Below are 17,989 nucleotides of genomic sequence, written 5' to 3'. Positions count from 1 at the left end.
TATACATGAAATAAAAAGGTGACATATTTTATTTTATTTTTTTCAAAAAGTGACATATTTTAAAGCTCTTTCCACATCTGATGGTTGTTTTTATTTTCTTACTCTTTTCTTTCTTTCCTTTTTAAAAGATTGATTGTAGGTGGTCAAACAAAAGGGAAATGTATAGCCCTCACAAAAACTGATTCCAAATTTTTTTTAAAGTAAACTTACTTTCACTTTAGTAATTATTTATGAGGGTTTCCTTTCCTCAAAACACTGTGGAAAAAAAATAGTGTAATTGTGTGTAAGTAGTTTAAATGAGAATTTATATTCATTCTAAAAATGTTGATAGTGTCTTCACTTAAAAACAGAACTAAGTCCAACTTAAATACCTGTTGAACATTTACCATGTGTAAGGCACTGTGTAAGAGATAAGATGATAAATAAAGCAAGGTTTTCAAGAATTTATAACCTTCTAGAGAAGAATAAGCCAAGTATAAAAATACCTAAATTATAAGATAAGGCAAGATATGCTTTATTAGGAAGGTACAAAGTTCTATGCAATTTTTTTTTAAATATTGGAAAAAGTTAACAGTTTATTATAATTTATTATATTTAACAATCTAGGAAGTTCGCAGCCATCAGCAGTTCCAGTGCAATTTCAGGTGCAATTGGGAATTCAGGAATTTCCGTGGAGCTGTTAGTGTAGCGAACCGTGTAAGTAAAATACATGCACACTTTTGATAGCAGGTGTGAAGGGATCTCTCTAAAATTGACTTCATTAGTTTCCTTCTCAGCAAATTGACCAGGGCCATTCAACATGGCTTTTATTGTTTCTGATGCTAATGCATGTTCTCTTTTTACAATAAATTCATGACCATCTGAAGATATCAATATGACATACATGGCATCAGGGCCTTCACAGCCACCATAGGTTTTCTCTTCTCCATCCATTATGTTCTTACGAAATTCTACTTCGCTTGCACAGGAAGTTTAGTAGTTTCTCGTCAGTCCCGCAGCCGCCACAGCCACCGCACCAGGTCCCTGTGCACCTCCACAGCCCCCACGCCAGGACCACACCCCCACCTCCCAAGTTCTGTGCAATTTATAGATGAAAAGATTATTATCAAGAATCAAATCTCACTGATTCAAACTACAATTTCAGATATATGCTCCCATGAAAAAAATTGTATGGTTGGGAAGATATACCACATGTAAGTACCAAGTATGTAAGTACCAAGAGGTGAGAACTTTGTTTTGCTCATTGATGTATCCGTAGAGCCATGAAGATCCCTGTTATAAAGGAGTGGCTGGCCTTTATTGTGCAGGAGGCAGTAGACTGATGATGTTTCCCATCGATTTTCTCTCTATTCCCTCTCCCTTCCTCTCTCTCTAAAAATCAATTAAAACATTTTAAAAAAAAACAATAAAAACAAAACCAAAGGAAGTGCTCAATAAATATTTAAATGAATGAATAGAATTTGAAGAACAAGTTGAGTTGTCTGCCTCTGTTCTAGTTGCAACTCCTTGAGCTGCTTGACTTGGACGTTGGAGGTAGGTTAGGCAAGCATGCCCTATTAGTTGCATTCAGGGGTTCTGTTCCTTGTAATTTTGACAAAATAGAACAACAAAAAAATCACTATTGTGCTAAAGGAGAAATGTTAACTGCATGCAATGACCATAGTATAATTGGTTGCTTTTAGCAGAAGTTGGTCTGGACCTTTGATGGTTAGTATTTTTATCACCAACTCATCCATAAGTAGGGAAGGTTACAGAGCATGTGTCAGAAAGCTTAGGCCTAGCTCAGTTCTAACATCCTTGCCTTGGAAACGAGGGGAGTGCCTTCTAATCTCGAAATATGTTTCCAGGTCACCATCATGGGTCTTTTGTAACTGGCCTCCATTTTCTAATAAGCAATTGGAATGCATGAAGCCTCGTAGACATGGGAAAATATGTGTCTTTCCAATCCTCCATTCCCACTAAACCTTTATGGATTCCTAGAAGAGGTGTTAATCTGTGACAAATCATCTCTTACCTCACTTGTACTTTTAGATCTCTAATGATAAATTCATTCGTCAGAGACATACTAAATAGGTACTTACCTGTTACACAGATACACAGGCACGGTCCCTGTTTTCAAGGAGGCCATAATTTAATGAGGAAGTCAAACAAGTAAATGAATAATTATGATGCATTATGATAAGTGCTATAATAGAAATGTATATAGATCTTCCAGCTGTAACACTTTTTCTTTCATCTATGTATATAAAAGGCTAATATGCAAAGTGTCCCCTCAGTAGTTCGACTGGGAGACCAGGAGTTCCATCACTCACTATGACGTGCGCTGACCACCAGGGGGAGGTGCAGAACAAAGGAAGGCCCTGGCTAGCAGCTGGCAACTGGGGAAGGGTGGTGCCAGCCAGCAGCTGGCAGCCAGGGAAGGGACACCCTGGCTGGAAGCCAGAAGGAAGGCCCTGGCCGGCAGCCAGAAGGCCCCTATCAGCCCTGATCACCGGCCAGGCCTAGGGACCCTACCCATGCATGAATTTCATGCACCGAGCCTCTAGTTTACTTAAAAATGTACACATTTATATATTAGAATCATAATTGCTGATAAACCCAGATTAAATATAAGGAAGCATTTATGGGTCATGAATTAAGAAATAAATGCCTTGAGTTTAATCCCCTGTGTTGTTCAATATATGAGTTGTGACATGAGAAATACTACCTGTTCATGCCATGTCTCCTTGTTGGAACTTACCTAGCATCTACAGCTATTGTTTTAGTTTTTAATTATGTTTCACTAGGAAGTCTGGTCTAAATATATGCCTTTATATCTGTATGAAGCCCTCATGTTCTCATATTACGTTACTATCAAGTGGGATTCCTAAGTTCAGGTGATACCACTGCTTGTGAACCTGACTCTTCCTCAGTAAGAGGATCCCATCTGTGCTGATACAGGCCCTCTTTATTTTTAGGACAGTTATTGCTATGGTTACTGTGAGCCACAGCATCGGCCTTCAGTATTGTGTCGCTGAACAGTTAGTATTTCTCATGGAAATTTTGTAGCAAGAGAATAAATGAAATAAAATACTTCATACATATAGCACTAGAGGAGCTAGAATCACAAAACATTCACTTAATTGTGAATTTCATTTATTGCAAAGACTTTAAAAAAATCTTAGCTACTCAACAAGGTAAAAATGATCAATGTATTTAAAATAAGTAAATTTAGAAAGATGTTTGGTTAATTACCAAGTTAGCAGAAAAATGTAAGTTGGATGCTATTATTTCCAAATTCAGTTCAGGAATTGAGTAATTAAAATTAGAGTGGGTGGGACATTTGCAGGGGGGGGGGGTACTAAGTGCTTTATTAAATGAGATTTAATTAGTAACTTACAAATCCTATGATTGGTAAAAATCTAAAAGCAAAATACTTCTTTTTAACCATAATGTGCTTTAAAGAGCATTGGAGCATTATTAATAATGGTCTTTTCCGTTTTAAAACAGAAAATGAAACATATGGCATTTCAAAATGCCACAGAGTCTTCTGACTTACATCTGAGCTGTAGATAATTTTCTTATTTTGTAACGATTCTCAGAAACATGTCTTTAGCAACAACCAAAATTCTTTCCAGTTAGTTTTGTAATATGTGATGACATTTCAAGAGTTACTTCATCTTTTGGCATATGAGATTAAACAGAAAAGTGTACAGAACTTGAGACAAAAGATTTTGTCATTTTCTAATGGCTAAAGCCATGTTTTAAATTGTTTATATGTATCAAAGGTAATTCAATAAAGTACAATATGAAATTTAATCTTTATATGAACTCGCATTTTGAATAGTTTTTATTTTTTATTATATTTTTATTGAATTTATTGGGGTTACACTGCTTAACAAAATTATATATGTTTCAGGTGCACAATTGAATAGTTAAATTATATATAATATTTATAACGTATAATAACATAATACTATATAAAATACAGAACATATTTTATATTTAACATAATACATAAAATTAAATAAAACTCCTCTTTGCAGTAAATTCTTTCTGATAGAATTATTGGCAGGTAAATGCAATTTCCATGGAGTGTTTTAGTCTCTGAGTCTCTGAAGCTGATGTTCTGACCCAAAACAAAAATAAAAACAAAAGCAAAAAAAACCTCAAAACAACCCTGTGCACTACATCCTCCTCTCTGAAAACTGATACTGATGGTAAACCAGGACTCAACTGGAAGATTCCATTCTTATTAGCACATCTATTTGAATTTGAATATTTTGCAACTCGAGAGATTCCGATAACACATGAGGATTTTTTTTTTTTTAAATATATTTTATTGATTTTTTACAGAGAGGAAGGGAGAGAGATAGAGAGTTAGAAACATCGATGAGAGAGAAACATCGATCAGCTGCCTCCTGCACATCTCCTACTGGGGATGTGCCTGCAACCCAGGTACATGCCCTTGACCAGAATCGAACCTGGGACCTTTCAGTCCGCAGGCTGACGCTCTATCCACTGAGCCAAACCGGTTTCGGCCACATGAGGATTTTATTATGAAACTTTGTAACTCATGTTGACAACTGAGTGAGAGGCCATATAAAATAACATTTAATTTTTCTTGATAACCTACCTGGGTGTTATATAGTAAACTATACATTAAAAAAAACACTTTAAAAATCTGATGAATTCCTTAAGTGCTATTTTTTAACGACACTGAATACTGTGAGGAGAAATCACATTAAACCCCAATCTTTGTCTTAACATTCTATATGTATTATGTAAATATTATCATCTATGTACACTAAGAATAAACAAATATAGAAGTTAAAGAAGACAAAGGTGAAACATTTTTTAAAAATGTTTTGCTTAACATGATGATTATATCCTATCATTAGTTAATATATCAATATACTCTCAGGGCAAGGCTCATTGTACTACTGATAGTGAGTCCAAGTTCATACTTTGGTCTTCTTGATGATGATGATGGTGGTTATTATTTTTGCTTGACTTCTCTTTCGTGATTAGGTCATTGTATGTATCTGATAATGTTCTTGACAAAGAGTTCATAGCTGTTATTTTCTTCTTGTTTGCTTATTCTTGCATTAGCAGTTTCTTTGTAAAAATCTTCTTAAGCTACTTATCTACTTCAAGAAGGTTAGTTTCGTTAAACATAGATTATAAATTCCATGTACACAGATCAAGTACAGTCTGTAAAAATTTGCTGAAAAGTCCCTTTGTTCGCCCCTGCAATTTTAAAATATATTTTTAAAAACCCTAATATAAAGCATTTTCCTTTCCACAGTTTCATAAGGTCTACATTTGATTGAAGCAGCAAGTGGATGACGATAAATACACCCTACTGTACACCAAGTTCTGCTTGTTTCTACTATTTCCATTATACCAATATCCTGTAATCCCTTTTTCACCTTTTTCATTTTCTCCTAATGTGTTTCTTCCACCATATTAACTTTCCACATGCATAAATTCCTATTCTTTCCATGCCTTTGTCTTGGTACACATTTTTAAAAATATGTATTTTTATTGATTTCAGAGAGGAAGGGAGAGGGAGAGATAGAAACATCAATGATGAGAATCATTGATTGGCTGCCTCTCGCATACTCCACACTAGGGTTTAAGCCTGCAACCTGGGCATGTGCCCTGACTGAGAATCAAACTGTGCCTTCATGGTTCATAGGTCGACGGTCAACCACTGAGCCACGCCAGCCCGGCTTTGTACACATCTTTTATATCACTATAAAAAAATGTGTGTATCATTTTTTTTGGTATGTCAAAACACAGTTCCCTTCAAAGTATAGTTGTACAGTAAAATTACTGTATTCACCATTGTCTCTTTTAATAAAACATTACATGCCATACCTTAGATTTTTTTAAAGGACAATGGTTAGTTACAACTAATTGTACCATTTTGTAGAAAAGGAACTAAGGAAAACCTGGAATCATCTCTTAAAGATTTCATAATAATACTTTAGGTTGCAATGTATTTGAGCTCGTAAGATTCTAGCTGATGCACTCATTGAGGTCCTCTGATCTCCCCCTATAACACACGAAGAACCCACAAAGATTCACTTTAATAGACGAGGAAATATTCCTGGGGGTTAGTAACAGAACTAGGAATTGAACCTATAGCTCCTGAAGTCCAGTCCTTCATTTCTTTAAGCTCTATCGCTTTTCCTTGGCACACATAAGAATTGTGGATATAGAGTAGCTTTTTCTTTGACTTGCTGATATAAGAGATGTTATATTTAACCAGTTTTCTGACCATTGCTCCTTTGGCTTTAGCATTTTTCCATAATCTTCATACTCCGCCTTATGAGTGTTCGTTGTGTAAAATGTGTTCGATTGGTCTAGTCTGTATTGTATAACTATCTCATACCATATTATTGTTACAAAGAAGAACTGTAAATACAACTTGTCCCATACCAAAAAAATAAATAAAAAATCCAAAGAATAATTTTATAGCATCTTATAGTACGTATCACATATGACATGATAGCGTAATATAGTGTTTACTATGGGCTGTGGAGTCAAACCTGGATTCAAAATCTAACTCTGGAATTTACTAGCTATGCCATCTTAGGCTTTGTTACTTTACTAGGGACTTGCCCTACATACAAAATGGGGCCAATACTTTTACATATAATCATCCTCAGTGCTTATTTTGAGACTAGCAAACACATAATTAGCATTTTTTCCATGGTCATACATCTTAAGAACAAAGCTCTCATTAGTTGACTCTGGTCCAAGTGATAGCAACAGCTAAAATGACAGTGGTTTGTGTGCCTTGCAGCTCCTATGGAATCCAGGCAGTAACTCCATACATTTTTAAAAAAATTGATTAGAGAAAGGGAGAAACATTGATTTGTTGTTCCACTTCTTTATGCATTCATTGGTTGATTCTTGTATGTGCTCTGAACAGGGACTGAACCCCCAACCTTGGTGTAGCGGGACAACACCCACCCTAACAATGGACAGGGCAAGACAATGTCTTTTAATTGGAATGTTTTAGAGTTTAAATTTTAGACCATTTGCTATAATTAATATAATTAAGTTTAAATCTACCACCTTGCTATTTTTACTTGTTCTATTGCTTTTTGTTCCTTCTCTTTATTCCTTGTTAAACTCTTCCCTTATCTTATGTCTTTTTTTATTCCATTCTACCATATTCCATTTACTATCAACTTATTAGAAATTCCTCTCATTTGTTTAGTAATTTCTCAAGCTTATATTTACAAATTAAAATTTACAAAGAAAAAAAATCACGAGTTTTATTTAGCTCAGCGGTTCTCAACCTGTGGGTCGCGACCCCTTTGGGGGTCGAACGACCCTTTCACAGGGGTCGCCTAAGACCATCGGAAAACACATATATAATTACATATTGTTTTGTGATTAATCATTATGCTTTAATTATGTTCAATTTGTAACAATGAAATTGGGGGTCACCACAACATGAAGAACTGTATTAAAGGATTGCGGCATTAGGAAGGTTGAGAACCACTGATTTAGCTTTTTTTTTTTTTAATCCTCACCCAAGGATATTTTTCCTTCATTTTTAGAGTGAAAGAGAGAGGTAAACCTAGAGAGAAATATCAATGTGAGAGAAACACATCGATTGGTTGCTTCCTACACATGCCCTGACCAGGGCCTGGGCCAGGGAGAAGCCTGCAACCCAGGTATGTGGCCAGAATCGAACCGGGGACCTGTCAGTACACAGGCTGATGCTCTATCCACTGAGCCAAAGTGGCTAGGGCTTAGCTTTGTTATTAAAGCAAAAAATATCTCTTTTCAACAATCTGAGTTGTCTCAACTTTAGAGATTTAATTAAATTTTTTAAATTCAATGTGGGGGAAATGTCTAGTGTATTGTTAGAAAAAATATCACTTTTCACAACATGGGAAAGAGGACTAAATCAAGAGTAGAAAATATCACAATAAAGAAAAATGAACATGATACATAGTCAATCAGAACTGGGCAGGAAGTATCTAATCTAATAGTATAATACTGTATAGGTCTCTCTAACCACCTGCAGGAGATAGTAAAAGCAACAAGGCCAACCGCCATTTACAAACCTGTTCATATACCCATGTTCACAGCCGCATTATTTATAATAGCTAAAATGTGGAAGTAACCCAAGAGTCCATCAATGAATGAATGGATAAGCAAATTATGACATCTACACACAATGTAATATTATTCAGCTTTAAAAATAAAGGAAATTTTGATGCTACACCATGGATGAAACTTGGGGACATCAGGCCAAGTGTGATAAGCCAGTAACAAAGAGTGTATAATTCCACTCACTAGTACATGAGGTGCTCAGAGAAGTCAAAATCATAGAGACAGAAAGTAGAATGGTGGTTGCCAGGTGTTGATGTAAGGGGGAGTAGGGAATTATTGTATAACTAGAGACCCGATGCACGAAATTTGTGCAAGAGTAGGCCTTCCTTCCCCCTGCTGCCGGCATCAGCTTCCCTCTGGCACCCGGGACCCGGGCTTCCCTCCAGCCCTGGCTTCGTCCGGAAGGTTGTCAGGTCTAATTAGCATATTACCCTTTTATTATTATACATGGGCATAGACTTTTAATTTTAAAAGATGAAGAGCTATGGAGATGGATGATGGTTGCACATTATGAATGTATTTAATACCAGTAACTGTACACTAAAAAATAGTTAAGATGGGAAATTTTATCACTATTTAATTTTTTTTAGACCCCATCCATTTAAAACATACACATTTGTTGAAATATATGCTGGCTGGCTGCTCTGTAGAGAATGCACTGCTACGTGTACCTCAACCACCACATGTTCTAAAGCAAATCTGATATGGTTTGAAACATCTTTTTTTTAAGAATGACAAAACCAGACTGGAACATGTATTCTTTATTAAATCTTACTAGTATCTTTAAGGGATAAACACACAGATGAGTAGGCTACAGTGAAGAAATCTTATTTTAATAACAGAGTTAAGAATCACTAAGATACTTCCAGGTAATATCTTCAGTGATGCTTCTTATCTTTATTCTGGGACTCCAGGAAATATTCAACCCCTACAGCTACCACAAATGCAGCAAATCCCCATTTGAATCCTTTTAACATTGCACCAACAAAGGTAACATTGTCTGCAAAGCCACCCATGTATCTCCAAGCTTCATTGCTAGAAAAAAAAAAGGGCAAAGGTTATAATCACATACATGCACATTCACTGAGTAAAATACATTTAATTTTCATCTTTTTAACAGATGTAGATGCAACCTTTTTAAGACCATCTAAATGGACCACAATAGGTATCTTTCTGTGACATAGGATAATTAGGTCTATATGCCCATGTTTCACATATAAAGTAGAAAAAACACTTGATTTCATATTCACAATCATAATACTGAGAATTTTTACAAAATCCTCAAATGCAAGACTTTCTTTGGCCCTATCCATCACAGGTCAGCCGTGTGGCTTTGCCTATACTAGTCATTACAGCATCGTGGACAGAGGTAGTTAGAGTATTAATCTTTGCTCTGCCACTCACACTAGATTCACAACCTTTTAGGATGTGCAAGTTACTTAACCTGTCAGGGCCTGCTTCCTCTCCTACTCAGTGATGACTGTCTACCTTATAGTGTGGTTATAAAGAATAAACAGGGTGATGTGTGACATATTTTGGCACAGAGAGTTTGTAACATTTGACATTATTTTTACTACTAATAAATTTCTCTGTCGCAGCAGCCTGAAGTTTAGAAGACTGATTTCCTGCTCTGGCAATCATTCTTCTGAGCCCCTAAACAGAGGTGTAAACAGAAGTCTGAGACCTCTCCTGAAAACAGTCTTCTCTCACAGGCAGCGATAAGTGAGTGGGGAAAAAATCATGTTATGAACAACAAAAACCACTTAACTAAAAATCTGACTTATTAGAAAATATAAGCTAAGCAAATACAATTTAGATAACCAAAGTCAGACAAAGACATTAGAAGAAAACTACAGAGTAATATCCCTCATGAACACAGATGCAAATATTCTTTTCTAATTTTTAATTTTTATTTATTTTAGATGCAAATATTCTTTTTAAAAAATATATATTTTATTGATTTTTTTACAGAGAGGAAGGGAGAGGGATAGAGAGTTAGAAACATTGATGAGAGAGAAACATCAATCAGCTGCCTCCTACACACCCCCGACTGGGGATGTGCCCGCAACCAAGGTACATGCCCTTGACCGGAATCGAACCTGTGACCCTTCAGTCCACAGGCTGACGCTCTATCCACTGAGCCAAACCAGTTAGGGCAGATGCAAATATTCTTAACAAAATTTTAGAAAATTGATCCAGCAATATATATAAAGGATAATATACCATGATGAAATAGAATTTATCTTAGGAATTCAAGATTGGTTTAATCTTTGAAAAACCAGTAAGAGTAATTCATCATATTAAGAGAATAAAAGATTTATGTGAGCCCTAACCGGTTTGGCTCAGTGGATAGAGCGTCAGCCTGAGACTCAAGGGTCCCAGGTTCGAGTCTGGTCAAGGGCATATACCTTGGTTGCGGGCACATCCCCAGTAGGGAGTGTGCAGGAGGCAGCTGATCGATGTTTCTCTCTCATCGATGTTTCTAACTCTCCATCCCTCTCACTTCCTCTCTGTAAAAAAAAAAAAAAAAAAATCAATAAAATATATTTTTTTTAAAAAAAGAACTATGTGAGCATCTCAATAGATGCAGAACAGGCAAGAATGTCCATTTATACCACTTTTATTCAACATTATAGTAGCAGTGTTATCCAGTACAATAACGCAAAGAAAATAGAAATTAAAAGTTTATAGATAGAAAAGGAAGAAATAAAACAAGTGTACACAAAGTGATCACTTATGAAGTACAGTCTAAACAATCTGTAAAAAATTTTGGAACTAAAAAGTGAATTTAGCAAGGGAACATGATACAAAGTCAACATATAAACCCCAATTATATTTTTATATATTAGCAAAAAACTGAAAATTAAAGTTTAAAATACCATTTACAATACTATTAAAATATGAAAAAACTCAGGATAAACTTAATAAAATATGTAAAGACCTATATATAAAGCAATAAAATACTGCTGAGGGATTAAAGAGGATCTAAATTGTTCATGGACTAGAAGATTCGATAGTGTTAAGATATCTATTATCCTCGATTGAGCTATAGATTCAGTGAAATCCCAATTAAAATCTAAGAAGGCTTTTTATAGAAACTGAAACACTCAATCTAAATTTTAAATGTAAATGCAAAGAACCTAAAATAGCTTTTTTTTTTAAATGGAGATCTTATGCTACCTGATTTGAAGACAGTGAAGTATTGTCATAGAGTGGACATATTGATCAGGATAACAGAGTAGAATCCAGAAATAGACCACACAGATATTGTCAATTGATTTTTTACAAAGGCATAAGGTAAATCAATATGGGAAAGACAGTCTTAGCAAATGGTGCTGGAACAACTGGATGTCCAAATGCAAAAATACTTTCATCCTCACCTCACATGATATAAAAGTAACACTATAAAAACTTCTAAGAGAAACCATAGGAGACAATTTAGGGTGCAAAAAGCACAAACCATAATGGAAAAGTGCCAGATTGGGACTTCATCAAAATTTAAAACTCTTTGAAAGACATTATTTAAAAAATGAAAAAATAAGCCACACTCTTAGGAAAAAACATTTGTAGCCCAGCCAGAATACCTCAGTGGTTGAGCATCAACCTATGAACCAGGAAGTCATGGTTTGATTCCTGGTCCGGTCTAGGCATATACCTGGGTTTCAGGCTTAATTCCCAGTAGCGGTGTGCAAGAGGCAGCCAATCAACGATTCTCTCTCATCACTGATGTTTCTCCCACCCTTTCTCTCTCTCTCTCTCTCTCTCTCTCTCGCTTGATTTCATCCTCTCTGAAATCAATAAAAATACATTTAAAAAAAAGAAAAATATTAAACAAATAAAACAAAATACATTTGTAAAATATATATCTGATAAAGGACTTAAATTTTAAAAACATATAGAGAACTCTCATCTATGTATATAAAAGGGCTAATACGTGAAGTGTCCCCTTGGGAGTTCGACCGGGAGACCAGGAGTTCAATCGCTCGCTATGACGTGTGCTGACCACCAGGGGGCGGCGTGAAACAAAGGAAGGCCTGGCTGGCAGCCGGCAGCAGGGGAAGGAAGGTCCCAGCTAGCAGCCAGAAGGCCCCGATCGGCCCTGATCACTGGCCAGGCCTAGGGATCCTACCCATGCATGAATTTCATGCACGAGGCCTCTAGTAATTCAGTAAAAGAAGACAAACACTCTGATAAATAAATGGGCAAAATATGTGAATAGCCACTGCACCAAAAGGGCAGGGGGAAAGCACTAATGAAAAATAAGCACTGGAAAAGAATGTTATGATCATGTTGTCATGGAACCATGGAAATGCAAATTAAAATCACAAAGAGGCACAATATTCACTAAAATGGCTAAAATTGAAAGACCAATAATACCAGGGATTGATGAGGAGGACATTGAACAATTGAAATTCTCATACATTGCTGGTGGGGATGCAAAATGGTACAGCTAGTTTGAAAAACAGTTAGGCAGTTTTCCTATGAAAATAATCACACACTAATTCTATGATCTAGAAATCCTACTCTTAGAGAAATGAAAACATCATGTTCACTCAGACTTGTACTTGATTGGTTATAGCATCTTTACTCATAACGGAATGGTTAAAAACTGGAAACAACACAAAAGGCAATTAACTGGTGAACTGCAAACAAAATGAGGTCTGTGCACACAGTGGATATTGCTCAGCAGTCAATAAGGATATTGCTCAGCAGTCAATAAGGATATTGCTCAGCAGTCAATAAGGATATTGCTCAGCAGTCAACTAGGGATACAAGCTAACGATGGGCCTAAGTCTCCAAAGCAGCACACCAAGTGCCAGGAAAGCGAAAACTGGAGAGACAAAAAGCAGACCAATGGCTGCCAGGAGCCAGGGGTAGGGTGACACTGAGCGTGAAAGGGGCACGGAAGAACTTTTTGGGGTGACAGAAATCGTTTATATCATGACTGTGGTGGTTACATAATTGTATACATTTATCAAAACTCATGGAATTAAACACTTTAAAATGGGTGAATTTTACTGTATGTAAATGGTACTTCAATAAAACGGATTTTAAAACTTTAATGTAAAAAGCCATTTTCAATGATTTTTTAAAAAGGGAAATACATGAAAAAGAAACAGATAATGATTCTCTATGATAAATTCTATCTAAATTATTTAATGATTCTTACCGGCCCCACGGATCCCTGAGCCCCCGTGCCGCCAGCTTCTCCTGCACAGTTTCTAATGGTGTCCCTTCTATCTTCCATTTTCTATAATCTGGAAGTTCCATTTTACCATGACCATGTCCATGCTCATGTTCATGTCCATGGGCCATGTCTATAGGAAAAGATTAAAGTAAGAGAGAAATATGCACAATAACCAAGTTTACTATTAATGTTTTAAGGTAAAACATTTAATGTTTTAAAGAGAGAATAAAACAGCATGTTATTACATAACCAGTGTATGTTCACAGTTAGGAAACACACACATATAAAATAATTAAAAAGAAAAATAATCAATAATCCCATCACTTAGAGATGGTCATTTATTTTGTTTATTCCTTTCTCCATTAAAATAATGGCAGTGCCACGTACCCTAAAGGACTTTACATGTATTAACTCTGTTACTTCCAAAGCCACTATTTGAACTTAAATTACAATTATTATCTTCACTTTATAGATGAAGACAATGAGGGTGCATGAAGGTAACTTTCTGAAGGTAACAACAATAATAAATGGTACAACTGGGTTTTGAACCTTGCAGCTTGGTTTCAGAGCCCTTGTTCCTAATTTCTAAGCAATACTGTTCTCTTTCTTCTAGTCCTTTCATTGTGCATAAATATGCATAATGAAGATGTTTTACATACTGACTTATTACTTTCTTTAGATGATCCTATTAAAATGCAGCATTATTGTGTTTAAACATATACATGATCGCATGAACTTTTTCTGTAAAGAGCCAGATAGTAAATATTTTAGACTATGTGGGTACTTATAAAGCAAGAGAAAACAACTTTCCACAAATATTTTGTTGATAACATTCAAAACATAATAATAACAGAGAATATTTTTTTGTAATACAGGTCTACTGATGAGGAAAATGGAATTTTTGGGGGGGATAACATTTTGCTTCACTAGGGCTTAAAGTTTAGTGTTCCTTAATATCAAACTGACTGTACATGATTGTAAAAAACATTATTAACTGATGGCCTGTACACAAAACAGACAATGGGTTGAATTTTTTAAAATAACATGTTCTTTTAAATTGATTTTTTAAAAAGAGAGAAAGGGAGAAAGAAAGGGGGTGAAGAGGGGGAGGGTGGGAGACAGACACACACATATGCACCCCACAGGGGATGAAACCCGAAATCTGAGCATGTGACCTTATCTATTTATCTATCCATCATCTATTTGGCTCAGTGGTTGAGTGTCAACCTATGAACCAGGAAGTCATGGTTCAATTCCCGGTCAGGGCACATGCCTAGGTTGTGGGCTCGGTCCCCAATAGGGGGTGTGCAGGAGGCAGCAGACCAATGATTCTCTCTCATCATTGATGTTTCTATCTCTTTCCCTCTCCCTTCCTCCCTGAAACTAATAAAAAAAATTTTTTTAAAAAGGACCCCTTTTTAATTGATAAGTTTGTTTCCTTAAATAAAATATGCCCTCAATAGTAACATAAAGACTTCAGTTTTACTAGTATTATTTTTATACATAACATAAAAATAAACTTCAGCTCACTGCGATGTGCCTTCCACTTTCACACCCAGGGGGCAAGAATGTGACTTAGCACAGCCACTCTGAAAAACTGTTTGGCATGACCTAGAAAAGCTGAACATTTGAATACCTTATGGCCTACCAATTCTACTCCTAAGTTTATATACTCTAGATCTGCATTGCCCAATATGGTAGCCACTAGCACTGGAATGAGGTTAGTGCAACTGGGGAACTAGACTTTCTATTTAATGTTAATTAATTTAAATTTCAAAATTGGTTCTCAAGTTAATTATTGGAAAATTTAGAGTGCATTTCGAACAATTTGGGTATACAGATTTACTTTATCAACAGTAAATTTGATAAAATATAAACATAGATCAAGTGTTTATGAAAACAGCATACTACAAGTGTAAAATACATAAATCTTGAAGACAGTATGAAGAAAACAAAATATTTCATTAATAATTTTTAACACTGATTATATTAAATTAATTTTGTTTCTTTTTAATATGGTTACTGAGACATTTTAAATTACATATATGGCTTGCATTATATTTTCATTGGACAACACACTGCTCTAGAGAAACTCTTGCATGTATATAACAATAGATATATTTTATAAGACCCTTTTTAACCACATCATTGATGCTAGTCCCAAATTATAAACAACCCAAATATCCAAAAATGGATTATGAAATAGAAACCTATGGAATATTACACAACAAAAAACAACATGCAACAGTGTGAATGAATCTTACAAATACGATGAGAACGGGGTGAATCATAATACGTATACTTTGATCCCATTAATATAAATTGAAGAACCCAACAATTCATTTTTTAGGAATGCATTATAGATGGAAAATGAAATGAATGCTTGAAACAAGCGAATGCTTATCACAAGTCAGGGCAGTAGTCACCCCTTGGTGGAGGACATAAAATCAGAGCTGCTAAGGCAGTGTTTTTCAACCTATTCTTAATTCTTGTACGCCAAAGGAGCTTTTTTCGACAGTTGTTTTCCTTATCACATTCTTGCTCCCTTCCCCCAATGAAATTTCAATACCACGGATATATTATATACACGTTTATGTACTGTGGCTCTTGGGAGGGCCACACACCACAGTAGTACCTATGATTTTTTCACACACTGTTCCATCCTCTCAGAACCAATTTTCATCTGCCTGAAGGCCTATCACTTGTGCTGAGAATGAATGTTCTAAAGGTATTGGCCATGCTTTACTTCCTAACCTGAAGGGTGGGTACACAAGTGTTTGCTTAATTATAAGCCTTTAAAAAGTACTCATGTTTTTATACACCCTTCTGTTATGTATATTTCACAGTAAAAGGGAACATTAGATAAAGTGACAAATTATGCCAAGGACTCAACAACAGGCCATTGTTTTCAGCTCAGAGCTGTTCCAACAAGAATTGCAAGGAAGCTAGTTCCACAAAGAAAACCCATGTAATCATGAAAATTTAAAAAGCTATCTGCCTATGTTTGGAGTGAACCTATAATATCAACCTCCACAAAAAAGGGCCTGGAATCCCTAAGAAGGAAATAAGAGGATAATACCATTCACAACGCATGCAATTTTATGGTTTACCAAAGACATTCAAGCATACACCCCAATTTCCCCTCATTTTTAAAATTGTGGATACTCTTAAGAACATTAGAAAATAAAAGACGAATGAATTCTTAGTGTCCTTTCCAGTCCCTGCACCGATGTACATGCAATTTTAAAATAGTAAACATTTTAGAGTAAACTGCTCTAAAAATGGATGTGACTTTGTACCCTGCTTTTTCACTTTAACATCGTGTCTAAAACATTCATAGCAGAAAAATAAAAAAATCTCACTTAAAACTATACATATTTGTGAGGCAGGCATTAAAATTATTCCTCCATAATTTTTCTTAAAAAACATATTTTTATTGATTTCAGAGAGGAATGGAGAAGGAGAGGGAGATAGAAACATCAATGATGAGAGGGAATCATTGATTGGCTGCCTCCTGCACCCCCCACACTGGGGATTGTGCCCTTGACCGGAATCGAACCTGGGACCCTCCAGTCCGCAGGCTGACGCTCTTCCCACTGAGCTAAACTGGCTAGGGCCCTCCTTCACAAATTTTTGATTTGGGGGCTGTTCTGCCTTTACTCAACTCAAAGGTAAACAAACAAAACAAAACAAAAACAAACAAACAAAAAACACGGGACGGGGTGCTGCTGGTGGCAGAGCAGGAAAAAAGCATCTGGACTGAATAACCCGACATTCCCACTGTATCCTCGTACAACCACCCCCACCATCCCAGGACTTCGCAGTTCTCCCCCGCTAGTTCTTCGATCTCCTTCCGTCTGGAGCCACACACCCGCATCATCCTGCTTTATTTTGTCTCTCCCTTTCTAAATTCCCCAGAATAGGTATCTCATTCCCAGTTCCGGTTAAGAGATCTCCCAACAACTCTCTAATTTACCTGACAGCAATCTGACCTCTCAGGACACTCAATAGTCAACCCTCCAGCCGGAGCCGACCGGAAGCGGAAGTTGTCACCTGGAGTTCCTCCCGGCAGGAAAGCCGAGAAGCCATGTAACGTTCCGGGACGGGGTCACAGGCTTACGGACCAGGTGGAGATGACGCGAAGGAGGCTGAAAGTCGACATTTTTTCCCCGCACACCTGTGCATCCGTCGTCTAACGACGATCGGAGCCATTGTGGAGGACAGAAGGGCGGGACAGAGGCGACGTTTTCCTTGTTCGCAGACCGGAATCCCTTAGAAGCTGCACCGAGGGGCGGGCCGCGGACCTCCGGCAGCCAATAAGTGAGGCTGTTGTTCAACGTGGACTCGGCCAGTGGAAGGGCTGCTTGTTGCGCTGCAGTTGGCAGGCGGCTGCGGGAGGCGGTGGCGGTAAGAAGCCGGAGGCAGTGGGGTGACAGGTAAGCGAGCGGCCGCGCTGTCTTTGGGGGGCGCGAGGGCTCCCGAGAAGGGGTGTTCACCTCCGGCTGCAGGAGCCCTGCGGGGACCTGACGGGGACGGTCTGGGAAGGTGGCAGCCGCGCTGTCGGTGGTTCCGGGACGTTTCGTAGCCCAGGTAGCCGCTGGGAGGTCGCGAGGAGCGGGCAGCTGAGGCGGGTGGAGGCTGAGCCTGGTGCGGCGACGTGGGGCCTAGGGCGCGGGGGCT

General features: G+C 37.1%; 3 protein-coding genes across 8 annotated transcripts in view; 1 reads left to right on the top strand and 2 right to left on the bottom strand.

Moving 5' to 3' along the window:
- Nucleotides 1-593: 593 nt before the first annotated feature.
- On the bottom strand, nt 594-1,028 carry LOC118661708 (elongin-C-like). The gene has a single exon (XM_036320025.1). It carries the CDS (start codon nt 931-933, stop codon nt 595-597), a length of 339 nt encoding a protein of 112 aa, XP_036175918.1. The 5' UTR covers nt 934-1,028; the 3' UTR covers nt 594.
- Nucleotides 1,029-8,865: 7,837 nt separating this feature from the next.
- On the bottom strand, nt 8,866-17,443 carry NDUFB3 (NADH:ubiquinone oxidoreductase subunit B3). Its single transcript, XM_036319030.1, has 3 exons — nt 17,286-17,443; nt 13,292-13,439; nt 8,866-9,156 (listed from the first exon to the last, which is right to left on the bottom strand). Exons 2-3 carry the CDS (start codon nt 13,435-13,437, stop codon nt 9,000-9,002), a joined length of 303 nt encoding a protein of 100 aa, XP_036174923.1. The 5' UTR covers nt 13,438-13,439; nt 17,286-17,443; the 3' UTR covers nt 8,866-8,999.
- Nucleotides 17,444-17,641: 198 nt separating this feature from the next.
- Nucleotides 17,642-17,989, top strand: part of FAM126B (family with sequence similarity 126 member B) — a 41,859-nt gene continuing 41,511 nt past the window's right edge. For 3 of the 6 annotated variants that reach the window (XM_036319023.1, XM_036319027.1, XM_036319028.1), the window contains exon 1: nt 17,642-17,745. The gene's annotated coding sequence lies outside the window, so the exon portion shown is untranslated. The other 3 variants (XM_036319026.1, XM_036319025.1, XM_036319024.1) reach the window with 3 other exon arrangements.

Source organism: Myotis myotis, unplaced genomic scaffold (genome assembly GCF_014108235.1).
Source record: "Myotis myotis isolate mMyoMyo1 unplaced genomic scaffold, mMyoMyo1.p scaffold_m19_p_8, whole genome shotgun sequence".
Lineage (NCBI taxonomy): Eukaryota > Metazoa > Chordata > Mammalia > Chiroptera > Vespertilionidae > Myotis > Myotis myotis.
Note: the sequence above shows the minus strand (reverse complement) of the source record. Positions and strands in the feature narration are given on the sequence as shown.